Source organism: Parasteatoda tepidariorum, chromosome 6, assembly GCF_982258835.1.
Source record: "Parasteatoda tepidariorum strain Cologne lab strain chromosome 6, Ptep-v5.0, whole genome shotgun sequence".
In the NCBI taxonomy this organism is placed as follows: Eukaryota; Metazoa; Arthropoda; class Arachnida; order Araneae; family Theridiidae; genus Parasteatoda; species Parasteatoda tepidariorum.
This window is the reverse complement of record NC_141760.1, coordinates 84,890,422-84,907,259: the sequence shown is the minus strand read 5'-3', so window position 1 is coordinate 84,907,259 and position 16,838 is coordinate 84,890,422. Positions and strand designations below refer to the sequence as shown.

The following is a 16,838-nucleotide window of genomic DNA, read 5'->3' as shown; positions in this document are numbered from 1 at the left end:
CTATTTACTAATATTTTCAAAGTAAATTGATTTTGAAAATATGAGTCAAAAACATTTTCAGTGCCTCATTGTAAATTTGCTTTGGTTTTGCTTTTATAGTATGACGAACTATGAAATTTTAAGCTCTACAAGGAAGTCCCAATTAGTTTTAGTCTTTAAAATAAAACATTTTTTTTTCTACTTTGGAATTTTCTATGTTTAAAGAATTTTAAACAAGATTGTTTAAACAATATTAGCAAATTACCACATTTTTAACAATAAATGTATGACTACAACAAGAACACCTACTCCTCTACTCATCATGAATTTCGTTTTCTAAATTCCAAACTATTGTTTAAAGATATTAGTAAATTGTTACATTTTAAATAATAAAGGTATAACAGCGACAAGAACATCAATTTCTCTACTTATCACTAATTTCGTTTTCTAAATTCCAAACTAGTGTTTAAAAATATTAGTAAATGATCACATTTTAAATAATAAATGCATAACAACGATAAGAACATCTATTTCTCTACTCATCACCAATTTCGTCTTCTAAATTCCAAACTAGTGTTTAAAAATATTAGTAAATGATCACATTTTAAATAATAAATGCATAACAACGATAAGAACATCTATTTCTCTACTCATCACCAATTTCGTCTTCTAAATTCCAAACTAGTGTTTAAAAATATTAGTAAATGATCACATTTTAAATAATAAATGCATAACAACGATAAGAACATCTATTTCTCTACTCATCACCAATTTCGTCTTCTAAATTCCAAACTAGTGTTTAAAAATATTAGTAAATGATCACATTTTAAATAATAAATGCATAACAACGATAAGAACATCTATTTCTCTACTCATCACCAATTTCGTCTTCTAAATTCCAAACTAGTGTTTAAAAATATTAGTAAATTATCTTATTTTAAATAATAAATGCATAACAACGACAAAAACATATTTATCTACTCATCACCAATTTCGTTTTCTAAATTCCAAACTAGTGTTTAAAAATATTAGTAAATGATCACATTTTAAATAATGAATGCATAACAGTGACAAGAACGTCTATTTCTCTACTCATCACCAATTTTGTTTTCTAAATTCCAAGCCTAAGTCATCGAAATCTCAAAAGAATAATAATTATGTTCGAAAACAAGCGCATGTCTTCAAAACGCATGTTATTTAGTTTTAAATATGCAATAATGAATTCGATTTCTGGTTGGGGAAATTAAGAATTATTATAAGTTTCGGAGAACCACTATTGCTACACCAGCCCTAAAGGGAATTTGCAACTGCTGATTCCAAAAATATCTTCTAACTCATAATTTTCTCCCTACGCATATCGATGCTCTTTTAATCTTTTAACAACTGGCAACACTGTCGTAAATTCCGATATTCCCGAAAGAAGCAGGCACAGCTTCGAAATAGGGTATTAATCATAAAATACGATTACTCCAAAAATCGGATTATTTGAGAAAGAGGCTACTCCTCCGACGTCTAACTGAAAAGAGGAGTTAGGCTTATCAAAAATATGTCCGCATGGGAGACTTTTTGTTTCAGAATCTACTCCGATTCTAAAGTCGGATGAATGTTCTAATCGGTTTATATTCCTTTACGTCATGCTTTGGAAACAGTTAACTCTTCACCCGATTTCTAAGCATTGCAAGGAATTATGTAATACAATACCATCAATGAGTGAAAGCGTAGAGATTGGTAACAAGTAAAATCTACTTTTCAAAAGCTTGTTTTAACAGAATAAGAAAGTTAAAATTTACTTACATATTGCAAATTTGTAATCGTTAAGTACTCGAAGTAAAGGGATTAGGCAGATTTGAATTTGAAAACGTGCTCCGGTTTTAAAGACGCTCATCAAAAACTCGAACTATCAGAACAACTTTTAATTGTAAAGTTTAGCAGTTTATTTACAAGTTATATTCAATGTGTTGTTAAAGTATTTTGTAAGATTTAATCAGGAATTTCTATGACGCATCCACATTAAAAGAAAATTATAATTAGCAGTTTAATTTGTTATAGATGGTTGTACTAGTGCATAATTTTATTTATTATTCTTTTTAATTGTAAAATTATATTCTCTTTACGTCGTGCTATGGGAACAGTTAACTCTTTAGCCGTTTCTATATATGATATATAAATCTAATGATATATATTACACCATTAAATAAGAAGTGTCTCGATAAAATATGGCAGTTAAGTAGAACCGTTTAGCTCTAACTGATCTTTGTACCTTAACTTGTTATGTCTTATATTAACGTCTGAAGACATCCAAATGTGACGTCGCGACTGGTGAACATTGATACCTTATTTTGATCTACTTTGCAAATACTACACGTGACTTTTCAAGATAATATCCCTGACTGTACTGTTTTTGATGCAATTTGATAACGTTGATATTAGGGTCTTTAGCCATTTTTAGTTTCTTAACAATGTGTGAAATTGTTCAATACAATATCATCAACGAGTAAGAACATGTAGATTAGTAATTATACAAAATCTACTTTTTATAAACTTGTTTGAACGGAAAAGGAAAGCGAATAATTACAGATTTACGATAAGAAAATTTTAGGAAATTAACCTGATGGAAATATACAAACATGCTTGAGTTTTTAAGATATTTATCGAAAACTTAAATTAGTAGTGTAATTCATAAACAAATTTAAATATATTTTACAGCTAGTGGTTTAAAAAAACTCTAATTCTACCTCTAGATTTCCCTCAAATTCGAAAATGCATAAGCATACATTGTTAAAACAGTTCAAATCTATAACTTATTATAATAAAATGCAGTAATAACTCAAAATCGTAAAATATTGAATTATCCATAGCGTAATTTTATCCATAAACAGTATATGCTATATACATATAAAATTATCTACAATCATAATAACGTCTTTCTTAGTTATTGTGTTACCAAATGCATAATAAGTAATAAAAATAATATATAAAAAATAATGCATAAATATTTGTTAAAAATACCCCAATTGCTCATCGGCTTTCAATTCTTATTTACGCATAGAAAGCAAACAGAATTGATAGATGCCACCGTCTGAGATAAATCAGCATTTCCAAAATCTATTAAAGAAGAAACGTTACAAGTAAATAAAAAAGGGTCGTTCGAGCTATCTCCAGATAAATTCATCCTATATGGCTCATCAAGCAGTAAACAGAAAAGCTTTTGGGCTTAAATCCTGTTTTTTTATATTCAGCCGAGCCTCACCTACATCATTTTCTCCACAGAAGAAAATAGCCCCTGCATTTTGCCCAACCTCTGGTTGATATAAAAGACCAGCACTGCATCATCTGGACCATATTTATTATTTCTTTTTTTTTATTTTCACCTTTTACTTTTTTTAGGGCACTAAAACACGCTTTAGCGAGCTGCGATAACCAGCCTAAAATACCATGACCCCGTACCTTCTTGGATATCCATTAGACATCGTCTTTAGGGTCGGGATGGATGACTGGGTTTATCACCTTCCCTCTTCAATTCGTTGCTATTGACTGGTTTGTTGGGGTCATTTCTTGATCTTTACCGGTAGGTATATTTATTTTTTTTACACAGCAATGGAATGAGTGAGGTGTGCACAATTATTAACGGCAGGAAGTTTGCGCAGTAGAAAATCATTCGCTCTTCAAACCTTTGATCTCCAGAATTGTTGAAATTGCCATAAATACTATGGATGTTTAACGAGATGTTGATGTCCCTTTAACAATGTAGATTGACCGAGAGAAATGAACTTGCAACGTCTTTTAGATTTATAGCTTCAGGGAAAAGCAATAATTTTAGCACAATAACCCGAATAAGTCATTTGCACAGTGGGACTGAAAAGCTCATCTTTTTTCTTACCAAGAAGTCGAAAATTGATAGAAACGGTGTCGAAAAAAAAGACCTCTTTACACTTGACTGTGTCAAGCATTTGGTCGGTGCTGTATTACCTTTTTTGTTCTTAAAGATATCCAGAAAGAGCACATCAAATGGTATTTCTGAAAGCCTCCAATCATATTTAATATAAGAAAATTTCAAACAAAAATGATTTAAAAAAATTAAAATAAATTTAAAATTATATAGTATTCAAAATCATTTTTGTTTTTTATTGGTTTGTAAACTCAAGTCTAAAACGTAGTTTGATTAGAAATTTTCTTGACAGCGACAGGTTTTATTTAATAATTTTTTTAACATTGTTTCAAACAAAAGTTTCATAATGTAGACCGAGAGATGAATATTAACTTGCAACGTCTTTTATATTCGAAGCCACAGGAAAAGCGATAATTTTAACACAATAAATCTAAATAAGTTATTTGCACTGAAAGTCCATCTTCTAATAATACATTTCACGGATTTCATGAAAGTTCACGGTTTATAATGATATATTTATGATAATATATCACGTAATTTATGAGTTTCTGTTTGTGGACTGTCATCTGTTGTTTCAGTTTTTAAGTATGCCTTAAGGAATTATAATTTGAACAGCTCTAGTTACAAGCGGGCTTTGTTACTAGTTACTAACACCCTCTTTTTTAACATTCCTAGACCCCTAAGATTTTGAAAAGGGAATACATTTTGGTTAACACCTATCTTCATATTCAATTTCATAGCATTTTTCACAAACACGTAGTTTACAACAGACGCGTCCACAAACACGACACACAAGTATTTCTCTTTACCCGATATTTATTATTTTAGGAGTTAAAAACGCACTGCTTGGAAAATTGAAGGATAAATAAGTCACAGTTAAGACAAAGCATTTTTTAATGCATGATTTCCGATTCGTTTTACAATTTAAATTTTATACTTCGTTATCGAATACTATAAGACGTTAACAATTTTCCCAAGAGAAACGATTGTTTTAAAGTTGTATTAAATTTCAATTCTAATTTTACCATACTTCTAAACTGAATTTTTACATTCTCTGTGCATTAACACGGATAAGTTTGTTTTATTTTGACTGGTCGCAGCCTTTACCACTGAAAACCACTAAGAGAGACAAATTTTTTCTAGAAATTATCTTGATAGTTCTACTACTGATGTTAGATAAAGTTTCCGTATCTGACGTAGATAAAGAATTGTGACAAGTAGTTTCAAACCCACTCAAAAAAGTAAGATATTTGATTGGGTTTTAACTTGGGTTGCTCGCCAAGTTCTGCTTTTGTGTTCCCCGTCAAATTCATGTATGTAAGTATATGAATTCACGCTCCATTTTTTTTAACCAGCAAAAGTCTTGAAAACTAAAGTTATTTGAATTACTGATTAGCTGATTTCGGTTTTTCCACATAAAATATAACTTTGCTTTTAATTCAGTACTGAAACTAAAGTTTCTAAATCATCCAAAATTTACTACGAATCTTTTGCCAGAAATCATTTATTCCATTTCTAAAGTAATCTTGAATCTCTGCAATGCTAGTAAAGTTCGTTAATGCTAATAACAACTTTTAATGCAGATTTTTATTTAAATAAACTACAACATAAAAAGTTATTAATCAATGTGAATTACTTATTTTTCAGATTGATGAAGTCAGTTGTAATGCATGACAGATCTTTCATATTTAATGTTCCAAGAAAGTTTACCTTGAGAAAAAAAAATTACCATACCACCATAAATAATTTTTGAACTAAAATTTTTCATTTCGCTTAAAAAGTTCTCGGTGGAAGACGAAATACCCCCAAAAAATGAAATTAATCATTAGGGGGTCCAAATTTTAGACAACTGTCCTGATACTACTGGAACATATTTCCCAGATTGCTGCTACCCCCTATATTTTGGAGGACAAAAATCCAGATCCATCAAACAAAAGGTATGTTTATTAAGAGAAATCATGTTTGTGTGACTAATGTCGTAACTTTAAATATCGTCTGCACTAATTAATTAGTACATATGCCGTCACTCCCTCGAACCATTAAGATAGAGTTCAACATCGTGAAGATCCGATGATTAGATTAAAAGTTATTCATGGTGGTTTGTTTATTTATTTATATACTTATTGCGCCAGTACAAATTTTAGAACAATAACCTCAGTAAATTATTGATTCACATTTTTATTGTTTCGGAGCTTAAAAACTAAGTTGATGCACTAAAATTAATATTACTCCATTATTTCAAACCTATGGTAAGCGCTATTAAAAATTAATTTTTTACATCGGAAATGTTAGATAGGTTATTAGTAACTGTAAATGATAGCGATTTTAATATTTCTGAAACTAAAGAATTACATTTTTCTTTTTATAAAAAACAGTGTCGCGTTGACAATCAACAACTAGTTGACTAGTCCACGAATTTATATTGAAATGTCACATGCAATGACCTTCAGAATATAGGACGACTGGAGAGAAACGAACTTGTCACGGTTTCCATATTTATTACTTCAGAGAAAGACAATAATTTTAGCACAATAACCTGAATACGTTTCGTTTCATAATTTTATGGTTCCAAAGATGCATCTCGAACTAAGATTTGAGACAGAAAACCTCAATTTCTATTTTGTTTGTAATATCCATTATTCTTTTTAACAAATTCAAGCTCCTTTTTATCAAGAGTAAGATGCTTTCGAAACCAAAAATCTAATATTATTGCATTCCAATTGTCATTTCATGTCAAATCTAGCGGTATATTTTATGACAAATTTGTAATATATAGTATATTAACAATTTTTGAATAATAATGTAAACTTAAGCATGCTGATAACAATCTTTGCAAATAAAGATAAATTTAAGTTAATTTTTAAAAAGTATTCGAATGAATTGTTGGTTAATCGATATTTGTATAAAAATTTTCATAAAAGTAAATGATGTAGAAAATTTCTTAATTTTTTTTTTTTTAAGAATTTTTCTTTTTATTTAAATTTAGAAGAAATAATGCATTAAAACTAGTTTAATAAAAGTCTATAAAGTGCATAGATAAGCATGCTTGTGTACAATTTTGAACATGCTTACTGTAAAATATTAATAAATTTAGCTGCAAATTAAATTATTTATAAAATTAAATGCATTAACATTTAAAATACAATTTTACTATTACTGAATATTATTAAAATGTTCTTTTTATTAATGCATCATTGAATATATTAAAATGTTTTTTCAAGTGAAACTAACCCAATTTCCTACGATAAAAAAAAGAAACCAGTTTCTCGTTTTCATGAACTATAACAGTTCTTAGAAAATTAAACAAGCTTCAAACTCTGAGAAAAAATTTTTTTCGCTTAAAATATAATTTATGTATCTATTTAATTATTTATTATTACTTTATAAATTACATTACAAAATACGGCTGATAGTAGCATAAGTTCTTACACTTTTAAATTTTCTTTTATTTTATAACCATCGTTCAACAGCCGACCCAATTTTGGGTATACGACAACCAATATTCAACTCCGTTGCCTTGTAATTCTGAACCCAATCCAGAAGACAAAGAAATTCCTGGATCAACTTTTGGGAGAAATTTGCCTTCACGGTGAACTTTTAGATGGAACTAAACCACATTTGAGTTACATGGAGAGGAAAACCATGATAACCTCCCATGGTTAGTCAGACGGCAGGAGGACTCTATCTCATGATCCGTCCACAACTGGGGATATTTTACGTCAGTTCTGTGGTTGGCACGAGTCGTGTGCGGAGTTTGAATCGACCAGCCATCGCAGGGATTTGAACCCGGTTCCCAGCGAACGAGCCCGGCTTTGCTGTTGTAATGAGTCTTTTTATTTCTGTGTTTTTATCGTTTCAGGCATTAATATTTGAACCAAGATATGTCAAACTGTCAACAAGTTGAATATTCAGTTTCTAAAAAATTGTAATTCACAGGTGTACTGATGAAATTACGTTGCTTAAATGAATTAGTTTCATCCAAAGTTTTACCATAATACATTCCTTTTCCCTAGCAATGAGAAAAAAACACCGCAGTATCAGAAAAGAATTTATTTATCTTTGAAATTTAGCGTCGGTACCGTAAAGTACAATTCGGATCAAATTTTCTGCAAACTTAGTAAGGTGTTAGGTTAAATCAGGTTTCTTCCAAATGAACCATGTTTTTGTCCAATTAATTTTAAGGAATAAGATAACACGTTTTACTTTAGCAGGGAAGTAGCCCCAAACAGGCGCAAAATACTTACAAATGTACTAATTTTATAACTTAACTGGGGTGATTGTGCTCCGGAAAAAATCCGGATTTCCGGATTTTTCGCTATCCGCGGTCCTAAACTTTCCGGTTTAATATTGGTATAATATTGGTATTTGAATTGATATTGGTATTTGAAACTAAGTTTTATTAAATTGTATTAAAGTTATTTAAGTTTATTATTTTTGTTTAATGCATGGACATGTTTTTTCTGTCGTTTCACTCACCTACCCCCGTGATTGTTTTTCAGTCATCATTTGTTTTTTCATTATTCAATTTTCATCATAATTGTTATGATTCAAGAGAAAAATTAACTGAATTGAAAAATAAATAATTGCTTGAAAAAAAATAATTAATTCTGAAAGTGGGATACAAGAGGAAGAAACTTTTATTTATATAGACAGAAATGATTGTGCTCTGGAAAAAATCCGGATTTCCGGATTTTTCGCTAACCGCGATCCGGAAGTTTTCGGAAATCCAAAGTCCAGAAGTTTCAAGAAATTATCGATCACATTTATATATAAAAATTCTTGTATATTTTATTTAAAAATAATAGAACTAGAATTTATACTTGGAATCTCTTTCATTTGTAAATATTTTTTAATAATAAATGAGATTAGAGATAAAAGTAAACTTACACGTAATTATTAATTTAATTTATGCTGCATATAATTCATTTAGAATTTCATGTTTTGAAAATTTCAATGATCTAAATTTATAAAGATATAAATTTTTTTAATGATTTTACTCAAGAAATTTTCAGGATTTTTGAGTTGGGCTCACAATCACCCCTGACTTAATCATTGATATTGTTGGCAGTTCATTTCTAGAACAAAGGGGTACAATGTTGCATAGCTTTAACTCTAAGTTACAGTTTCTTTTAATGTTTTATACAAATTTAACTTTAAAAAAATAATTCAGGATTTCAACTAAATTCATCTCTGAAATAAAAATTTCAAAGACTCCAAAATTTCTTCCATTATTTCCCTGACAACAAAGAACTCTGGTACTTCCATAAAACTAATTCATTAATACCAGCACCAATTCATTTCTAGAACGAAGTGATAAAATACCGAATATATTTGAATAATTATTCCCGGTTTTAAAGAACTGAGGAGAAAAAAAAAGCAAGTTCGTTATGAGCTGGTGATCATTCAAAATTCCCTTAGAAATACGCAGAAAACCGTATTTTTATTGTTCTCATTTCTCAAGCTTTCTCGCTGTTCATTTCTACATTCCATCCCTAATTTTAATGAATTCGGAGGAGCAAGAGCTCACTTCATAAATCAGAATTACGGATGTGCAATTCGTTAAGTAACTTGCATTAAGAATTAGAAGAAATATGATTTCGTTGTTAAAAAAGAAGGAAAATATTTAGAAACTGAAATAGCGTTAATTCGTTATTAACTTGGTAGTAAAAAAGTAACTTTCGAATTGGCATTAGTATTGTAGTATAAAGATCATAATGATTGTATGCTTATCATTATTTTTTCTAAAATTGATTGATAAAATATATCAAATTATCTAAACACGTGATTAATGCTTTTGGCGGTATAGCAATCAAAAGCATTTTTCAATAGATGCATCGCATGTAATAAGTAAAGCATGCATGTCTTTATTTTTTTTAAAAAAAATAATAAAACAAGTGTTTTAAATAAATTAAGATTCAAATACTAACAGCTAACAAAGCAACCTATTGTTACACAAATTGGCTGAAATCATTATATGGAGTAAAATTGAACATTCAAATCGTATTTTTTTTAAGTTTGATTACATTACATTGTGGTTCAACTTTAACAGAAACATGATTTATTTTACTCCTTATAAAATTTGCAGAAAATTTGCACTGACCAGAATGTATAAAAATAAGTGAAAATATTATAGTTAGCATTTTAATATTTCATGGTTGTGAAATACAGCACGAAACACTGGTATCTTTTTCTGCGTTAAAGTTAAAATCTTTCAAACGCGGATCACTTTTAAACTATATTTTTAAAATTTTTTTTCGCATATTTGAAGTTAGTTAGATCTAAGAGAAACATTTATTAATTACCGAAATTTCTTTAATTTACAAAATGAATTATTGATAATTTTTTGATTATAAAGGGGGAAAAAATTCAAGTTACTTTTTTGGGATTTTATATTTTAGTACAAATATAATTCAGATAATTTAGCCAATTTTTATCAAGATACTATTAGAATGACTTTTACCCCGGCCAGGTGGCAGAGTGGTTAGCGCGCTTGACTGCGAAGCCAATGGCCGCGGATTCGAATCCCGTCCTGAGCATGGATGTTTCTTTCTCTTGTGTTGTCCTCTGTTGTGTGTGATGTGTGAATGTGGCCCACCCTATGAACGGGTTTGTGTCAGTGTGGCATGAGCAATGTTACTCGCCTCCGTGACTTTGGTTCACAGGTGCCCACTGGGTAACGCGAAATGAGTAACACCTCTAGCATCTTCTACGTCGAAACGAATAAAGTTCAGTGCCTGCCATTCGAAAAAAAAAATGCAAAAAAGAATGATTTTTACAACTAAAAAAAGCTTGTTATTAGAGCGACAGAAAAAAAATATTAAAGGACACCGATATCCCATCTGCGTCAAAGGGTTAATGTAAACACATTAAAACTCTGACGAATTTAGGTGCAGTGAACGCGAAATGGGTCCCTTGTACCCCACCCTCTCTCTGGTAGGGGGGACTAGATTAAGACCGAGTATGCGTGGATGTGTCAAAATTAGTTCTGTTTTCTAGCCGAAAAACTTTGAATTACACTTCACTAGTCAAGAAAAAAAATAACCAACAATATTGCCGTGTTATTGTACATTAATTCACGGCTTCTTTGAAAATAAGTTTGTTTTACTATGTCAACTCTTTATTGTTCTTCTGTTCTTAAACTAGCCTTATTTACTGGAGATTATGAGTTACAAAAACTATTTAAATCTAGCTTATTATACATTTTCTAAGGATATCCACCTTAATTAATAAGGGTTTGATCTAATAATACCACTCTTCTGTTATATTTTGATAATCTCTGCTTTCGAGCTAAGACCGGGTACCGGGTATCTGCTAGGCACCACTAAACTGCATTACACCAGATTAAAGAAGATAACTTCATCCACGGCTGAAAATAGGTTTCATGGACCCCAGGACGAAATTTACGGTGGGCCCCTTGCTCAAAGCACAAAAGTGAAGAAATGACTAAGTGACGAAATAGCTATCTCCACTTATTCAAGGAAACGCATTGAGTCAAAATTAAAGAAATCTTTCGATGTTATACGATTTTTTTTTTCAAAACACAGACACACAAAAACAACAACCTCGCAGTGCCTAATGTTTCTACCTGGTCTAATAATCACTTTATCGTGGGTTCCATATAGTTGGATCACTGTCGCCCCAACAACACAAGAAAGGCAGAACAGAGAGACAAATTACACCCACGTCAGCGGGATTCGAAACAGGAATCGTCCTAGTACGAAGCTAATTCCTTGAGCGGTCGGCATATTTCATCACTTTATTTTCGATCGTCTAGTATTAGTTCTATTTAAGAATATCTCACAATCCATTATGATGAGATTCCAAGTTGAAGAAACATTTTCGTCATATATTTGAGAGTTCGCCTTTCGGCACAAATCAAGTGATTTCGGGATGAAATGATTCTCAAAATCAACAACACACTGCTCAATGATTGTTGAATTGTCAAAAGTGAGAGTTGCATTTCTGAGAATGGAAGCAATAGAATAGTCAAGTGCAAAAATTTCATAAATCTCGCAATTTAAATTATTAAATAATAATAATTAAGTCCGAAACAAAAGCAAGCCATCGCTGAGCCATAATATTGATAGCTTTAAGTATAATCCGGTACAAATTTGCTCAGATCTTCACACGAAGTTAAATAGAAATCTCTTTTCGTTTGCGTTGAACCATAGAGTATAATGCGATGAACTTTCAGAAGTTTTTCATTTATTTAAACGTAGAACAATAATAGGGCTGCTAAAAATTTTGATGATATTATGGTTCAGTAGGCTTTACAATTTCTAAAAGTATTTTTTAAGTAATTTTTAAAGATAAATGTTTTTCATTGAAAGCATAGCTTCTAGCTTCTAATAAACATAGCTTGAAAACATAGCTTCTAGTATCGAAAAAAATATTTTTTGATGCAAATCTGTCCTTAATTTTATTATTTAATTGCCAATATGTTTCAAAGTTTCACTTTAGTTTTTTTTAGTTAGCACGAAATAATCACATGTTTAAAAATGAATCAAGTATGTTTCATTAACTGCATTAGATATATCTAATTACAATCAGAAATGCGCAATTAAACGAAAAATATTATTTCATTTTCAAAACGATCTTGCACAATAATTAAATTCCAGATGCTCCCAACGGTTGAAATTGAATTCTTCTCCATTGAGAATCCGGAATTTATTAAAAAACTTTTCAACAAAAGTGAGCACAATGCAGCAGATGTAATTGAATAATCTTAATTGATGCCTAAATGAGCGGAATGCCAATAATTATCATTAATTGACTCATAAAAACTGGTTAAAGTTAAGAAGGCTTATTCATATGTATCTCAGCAAAGGAAAAGAAAAAATAATCACGTGATAAATTTGCTTGCTGAAATGGCTTTTTAAAAAACTTAGTTGAACATCTTGAATGAATGTACCGTGGAGCAATGATTTTTGCGTAGAAAATATGTATTTAATTATATCTTTAACGGTAAAATAGATTTCTGTGCCATTGCTTATTGTGATAGAAAAATCGCAATGATTCTTTTCGGAAAAATGTGTGAAACTAAAAGTTCTTTTAAAGAATTTTTTTCTCCTGATTAACGAAGCAAAATAGTAGTTTTTACAAACTGTTTATGCATTGCTTTGTTGTCTTAAGTAATCGAATTAACGTAAAAGTACCTTAATTTATTCTTTAGATATCGAATTTTCTTTTATTATTTTTTTAGGAGAAGCAACAAGTAATTGGTTATAGCTCGGTCTGGAATTATTTTGTAATTGAATTATCAGATTAAAAAATTATCGTGTTAGCACCAAATGGATATTATATATTTTTTTCAACCAAAGGGTAGTAATCGCATTTGCAGACATAATAACCTCTCGGTGCTATTCTTAACGCATGAAAAAAAAGTTAATAACTTTATCTTAAGGTTGATAATAGAATTTATGTTTGCTAAAAAATAATCTTAATAAACTTTAAGGAAATGAATTTATTTTTCTAGCGGACTAAAGGTATTAATAAAATTTCGGTATTTAAAATGGGTACTAAAATTAACTAATGTCGTTAATTTTTATTTTATTAAATGCAAGCCAATTTTAAAAGAAAGTTAATTATTTTGAGGATTAATGGTTGAAGATATTTCAAAAGCTCAACAACGCATTGTGTTGCACATCAGCGATAAAGAATGCATGTAAAGGAAAGAGACAAATTATAATTCGTCTATTAGGTATTGCTAAAATAAAGAAAATTCTTTAAAAATGATTCTTTAAATAAAAACTTGCGTCAATTATTAAAGTGTTTTATCAGTATCTTTGTAGTTAATTATTTATTCTGCTAAAGTAATTATTTATCCTACAAAATATTATTTATTGTACTAATTTATTGCATATATTTGTTCAGGGTATACGATTGTAGGACAATAGAATAATTATTTCGTTAAAAAGTAATAATTTTTTCTTTCTTTTTTGAATCAGCGCAACTTGGCATCGATAAACTTTACTATGCTTACACCATAATTTACATTGCGTGGCATCCATGTACTTATGTAAGTAGTATAAAGTCATTGATTTTATAAGCATAAAGAATTTCGTCTTTGATTTTATAAACGTATACATAAACAGGTTGCGATTACTAATGGGAATGATCATCTAATTCAAACGTGGTTTACTTAATCGTTTCAGACTATGAGGAAAGTAAGGAAAGGAATTTTCGCAAAACGCTTCTTGTTGAACCCGCTATACAGCCCTCAATAAATTGCCATCAAGTTTTATGTGAAACTCAGCAAATTTGTAGCTTAAACTTTTTCCAGCTTTCAATACTGATTGTTTGCCTGAGTGTCAAGTCTATCAGTGGCATAAGAGACTTCTTCATGATCAGGAAGATATCAGGGATGAAGTTTACGAGTAAATTCGATCAATGACCATCATTAATGAAAATTTGACTTGTGCGACTGAAATCAGAGGATCATTTAAAAATTCCTTTAATGGTGTAAGCATCCGAAATGTACCAGCTCGACATAACATACAACAGGTTAATTGAACAGGACAACATACTTCCACTTCATTCGTGACCCACTTCCGGGATGGCTAACAGATACCAATCATTTACCATAGGTTTTAAAGTTTCCCGTTACTTCCCGAGAGTTTCCCGGGGGCATTTTTTGTACAAGCTTTCGAAAAGTCACATTAAAAAACATCATTTCGAAACATTTAAACACAGCAATAGTGCTATATCCTCCATGGCCATATCCTGATTCCCGGACGATCACAAACGATCGGAAGACCTAATACCACCAACCGATCTGAGCATGCTGTAACGAATATAAGCTTCACAATAAATTCAGAGGCAATACTTAATCCTGAAAAATATTGAACCTCACTGAATATATCACGATGTTGGGTGTAGTAAAAAAATTCAAATAAGCTGTATTTTTAAATGATAAAATCACATAGCTCAGCTATGATAGTCCAACAATGGTTAGATTAAATAAGGTGGGTCAAAGGCGCGTCAAATGATATTAAACTCTCAAATTTTATCAAGTTTAAAGCATGTAAAGAATATAAATATCGTTTTCTTTCATGGTATAACAGATTGTAGAAGCCAAGACTATCCCGAAAATTCTTTTGCCTCCTGATTCTATCGATTGCAAGACTCTTCTAGTGTCCTTCATTTACTATATGAAAGTCCTTCTACTCCAAATCCAGCCACCAAATTGGTGATCTTCCTCGTTTTCTGTTTCCCATGGGACAAGTAAAACTGAGATTAAACTTATTCTGTCGAATTTAGGCAGTTTCGAATGGAGAAAAGGTTTTATAAACAGTGTTTTGATACAATCTTAATTCATTTAAATATGATTTAAGTTCAGAAAACGGACTAACCTGAAGTTGTGAACTTGTGTTTTTGAGAATCAATATCAGAAGTGTGTGAATGTTTTCCACTGCTGACGACAAATAAAGGCGTCTCCATGGTTATATCAGTCACAACGTCTCCTGATTGTAGCTCTAGGTTCTTGGATTCAGGCAGATCCTTGGATCTTTTTCTTCTGCCGTAAGACTGATGAACTTCTTTGGTTCCTTCATCCTCGCATCTCACCTAAGAATGTCAATTAACATTTAAAAGAAACTATTATATATAAATATTTTTTACCTAAACATTTCTGAACAAATCCAATAGTAAAACTCAATAGATTGAAAATAATTTCTCGTACAAAATTTGATTTCAGTACTGGGGCTTTATTATATCAATAAAATTTGCTTTTGTAGGACTTAAGTAAATATTTTTAAGTATTAAATAAAAATATGTGTTAAAAAATTATTATATAAAGCATATTTAAATGAATATTTAAATTAATATACGCTCAGAAACAAAAAGGGAATAACTGAACAGTTGAAACTGTTATCTTAGACAAGTTATTCTCACTCTTAATAGGCAAGGACGTACATTTTGTTTTTTTAAAATGCAAAATGTAACTAACTATACTTCTCAATTTGTGATTGGGCTTCATATTTTTCGTAGAATACATTAGATACAACTCCCCAGAAAACAATAATTTTAAATTTATAAATAAGTTATAATATTATTTTAAGTGTAAAACATGTCAACTTCCAAAGACAAATTTAGAAGTTTTGAATTGTTTTTTTTACTGATATATAAGTTTGCACAAAGTGCTTGGCGTATTACAATAGTAAACCACAGTTTTCCAAAGGTATCATTTTTACATCTCACTTTCTCCTGGTTGAAGATAGAAAGATATAGATATCATTCACTAGATATCATTATAAACACACAAAAACCTCTTATTGCTTATACGAAAATCATGATATTTAATATCTATCTTTAAAAATGCCTTTATAAACAAGCTGAAACTATGGTATTGCTTCGAATTACTGATATGTAACTATCTAATTTTCAAAGAAAAATTCAAATTTTCAATAACCAATAACTTTTTAAAATCAATTCTGAAAAACTAACTAATTTTCCTTCTTGCATATATATAGATATATAAAAAAAGAAAAATTAGAAAAAAGAACATTATACATATATACATAAGTTCAAATTGAAGAATAAAACAAAGAAAAATTATAGACATATGAAAAAAAGGGGGGAAAATAATAAGTAAAAAAATAACAAACAACAATTTATATTTTATATTTAAAAAAAAAAAAAAAAAAAAAAAAAGGATGAAACTTTATTTAAAAAACCGGAAAAAAAACCGGAAAAGAAAAAAAAAAGATATAATCTTTTCTTCAGCCCACACGATTATATCCGCAAAGCAGAGTGCTTTCTGATATTGTATCAATAAAGCCAAAGCAAAATATATTAATACAATAGTAATGTATAGAGGAGCACTCAAAAAATTTTTTTATAAAATAAATTTTTAATTTTTTATATTAATAAAGAAATTTTTAGCAAACAATTTTACCCACGGATTTGCCCGAAATGGATTTGCACATGGAAAAACTGTATAGATTAACAAAGGCTTGTTTTCTTGTTATTC

The 16,838-nt window shown here is 29.9% G+C and overlaps 1 protein-coding gene across 3 annotated transcripts in view; it reads right to left on the bottom strand.

Moving 5' to 3' along the window:
- The window catches only part of LOC107443874 (uncharacterized), a 329,039-nt gene that overhangs the window by 15,046 nt on the left and 297,155 nt on the right, over positions 1–16,838 (bottom strand). For all 3 annotated transcript variants that reach the window (XM_087166130.1, XM_087166132.1, XM_087166131.1), the window contains one exon: positions 15,220–15,433. In XM_087166130.1, the coding sequence (XP_087022256.1) occupies positions 15,220–15,433 (214 nt within the window). The remainder of the gene's footprint in view (positions 1–15,219; positions 15,434–16,838) is intronic.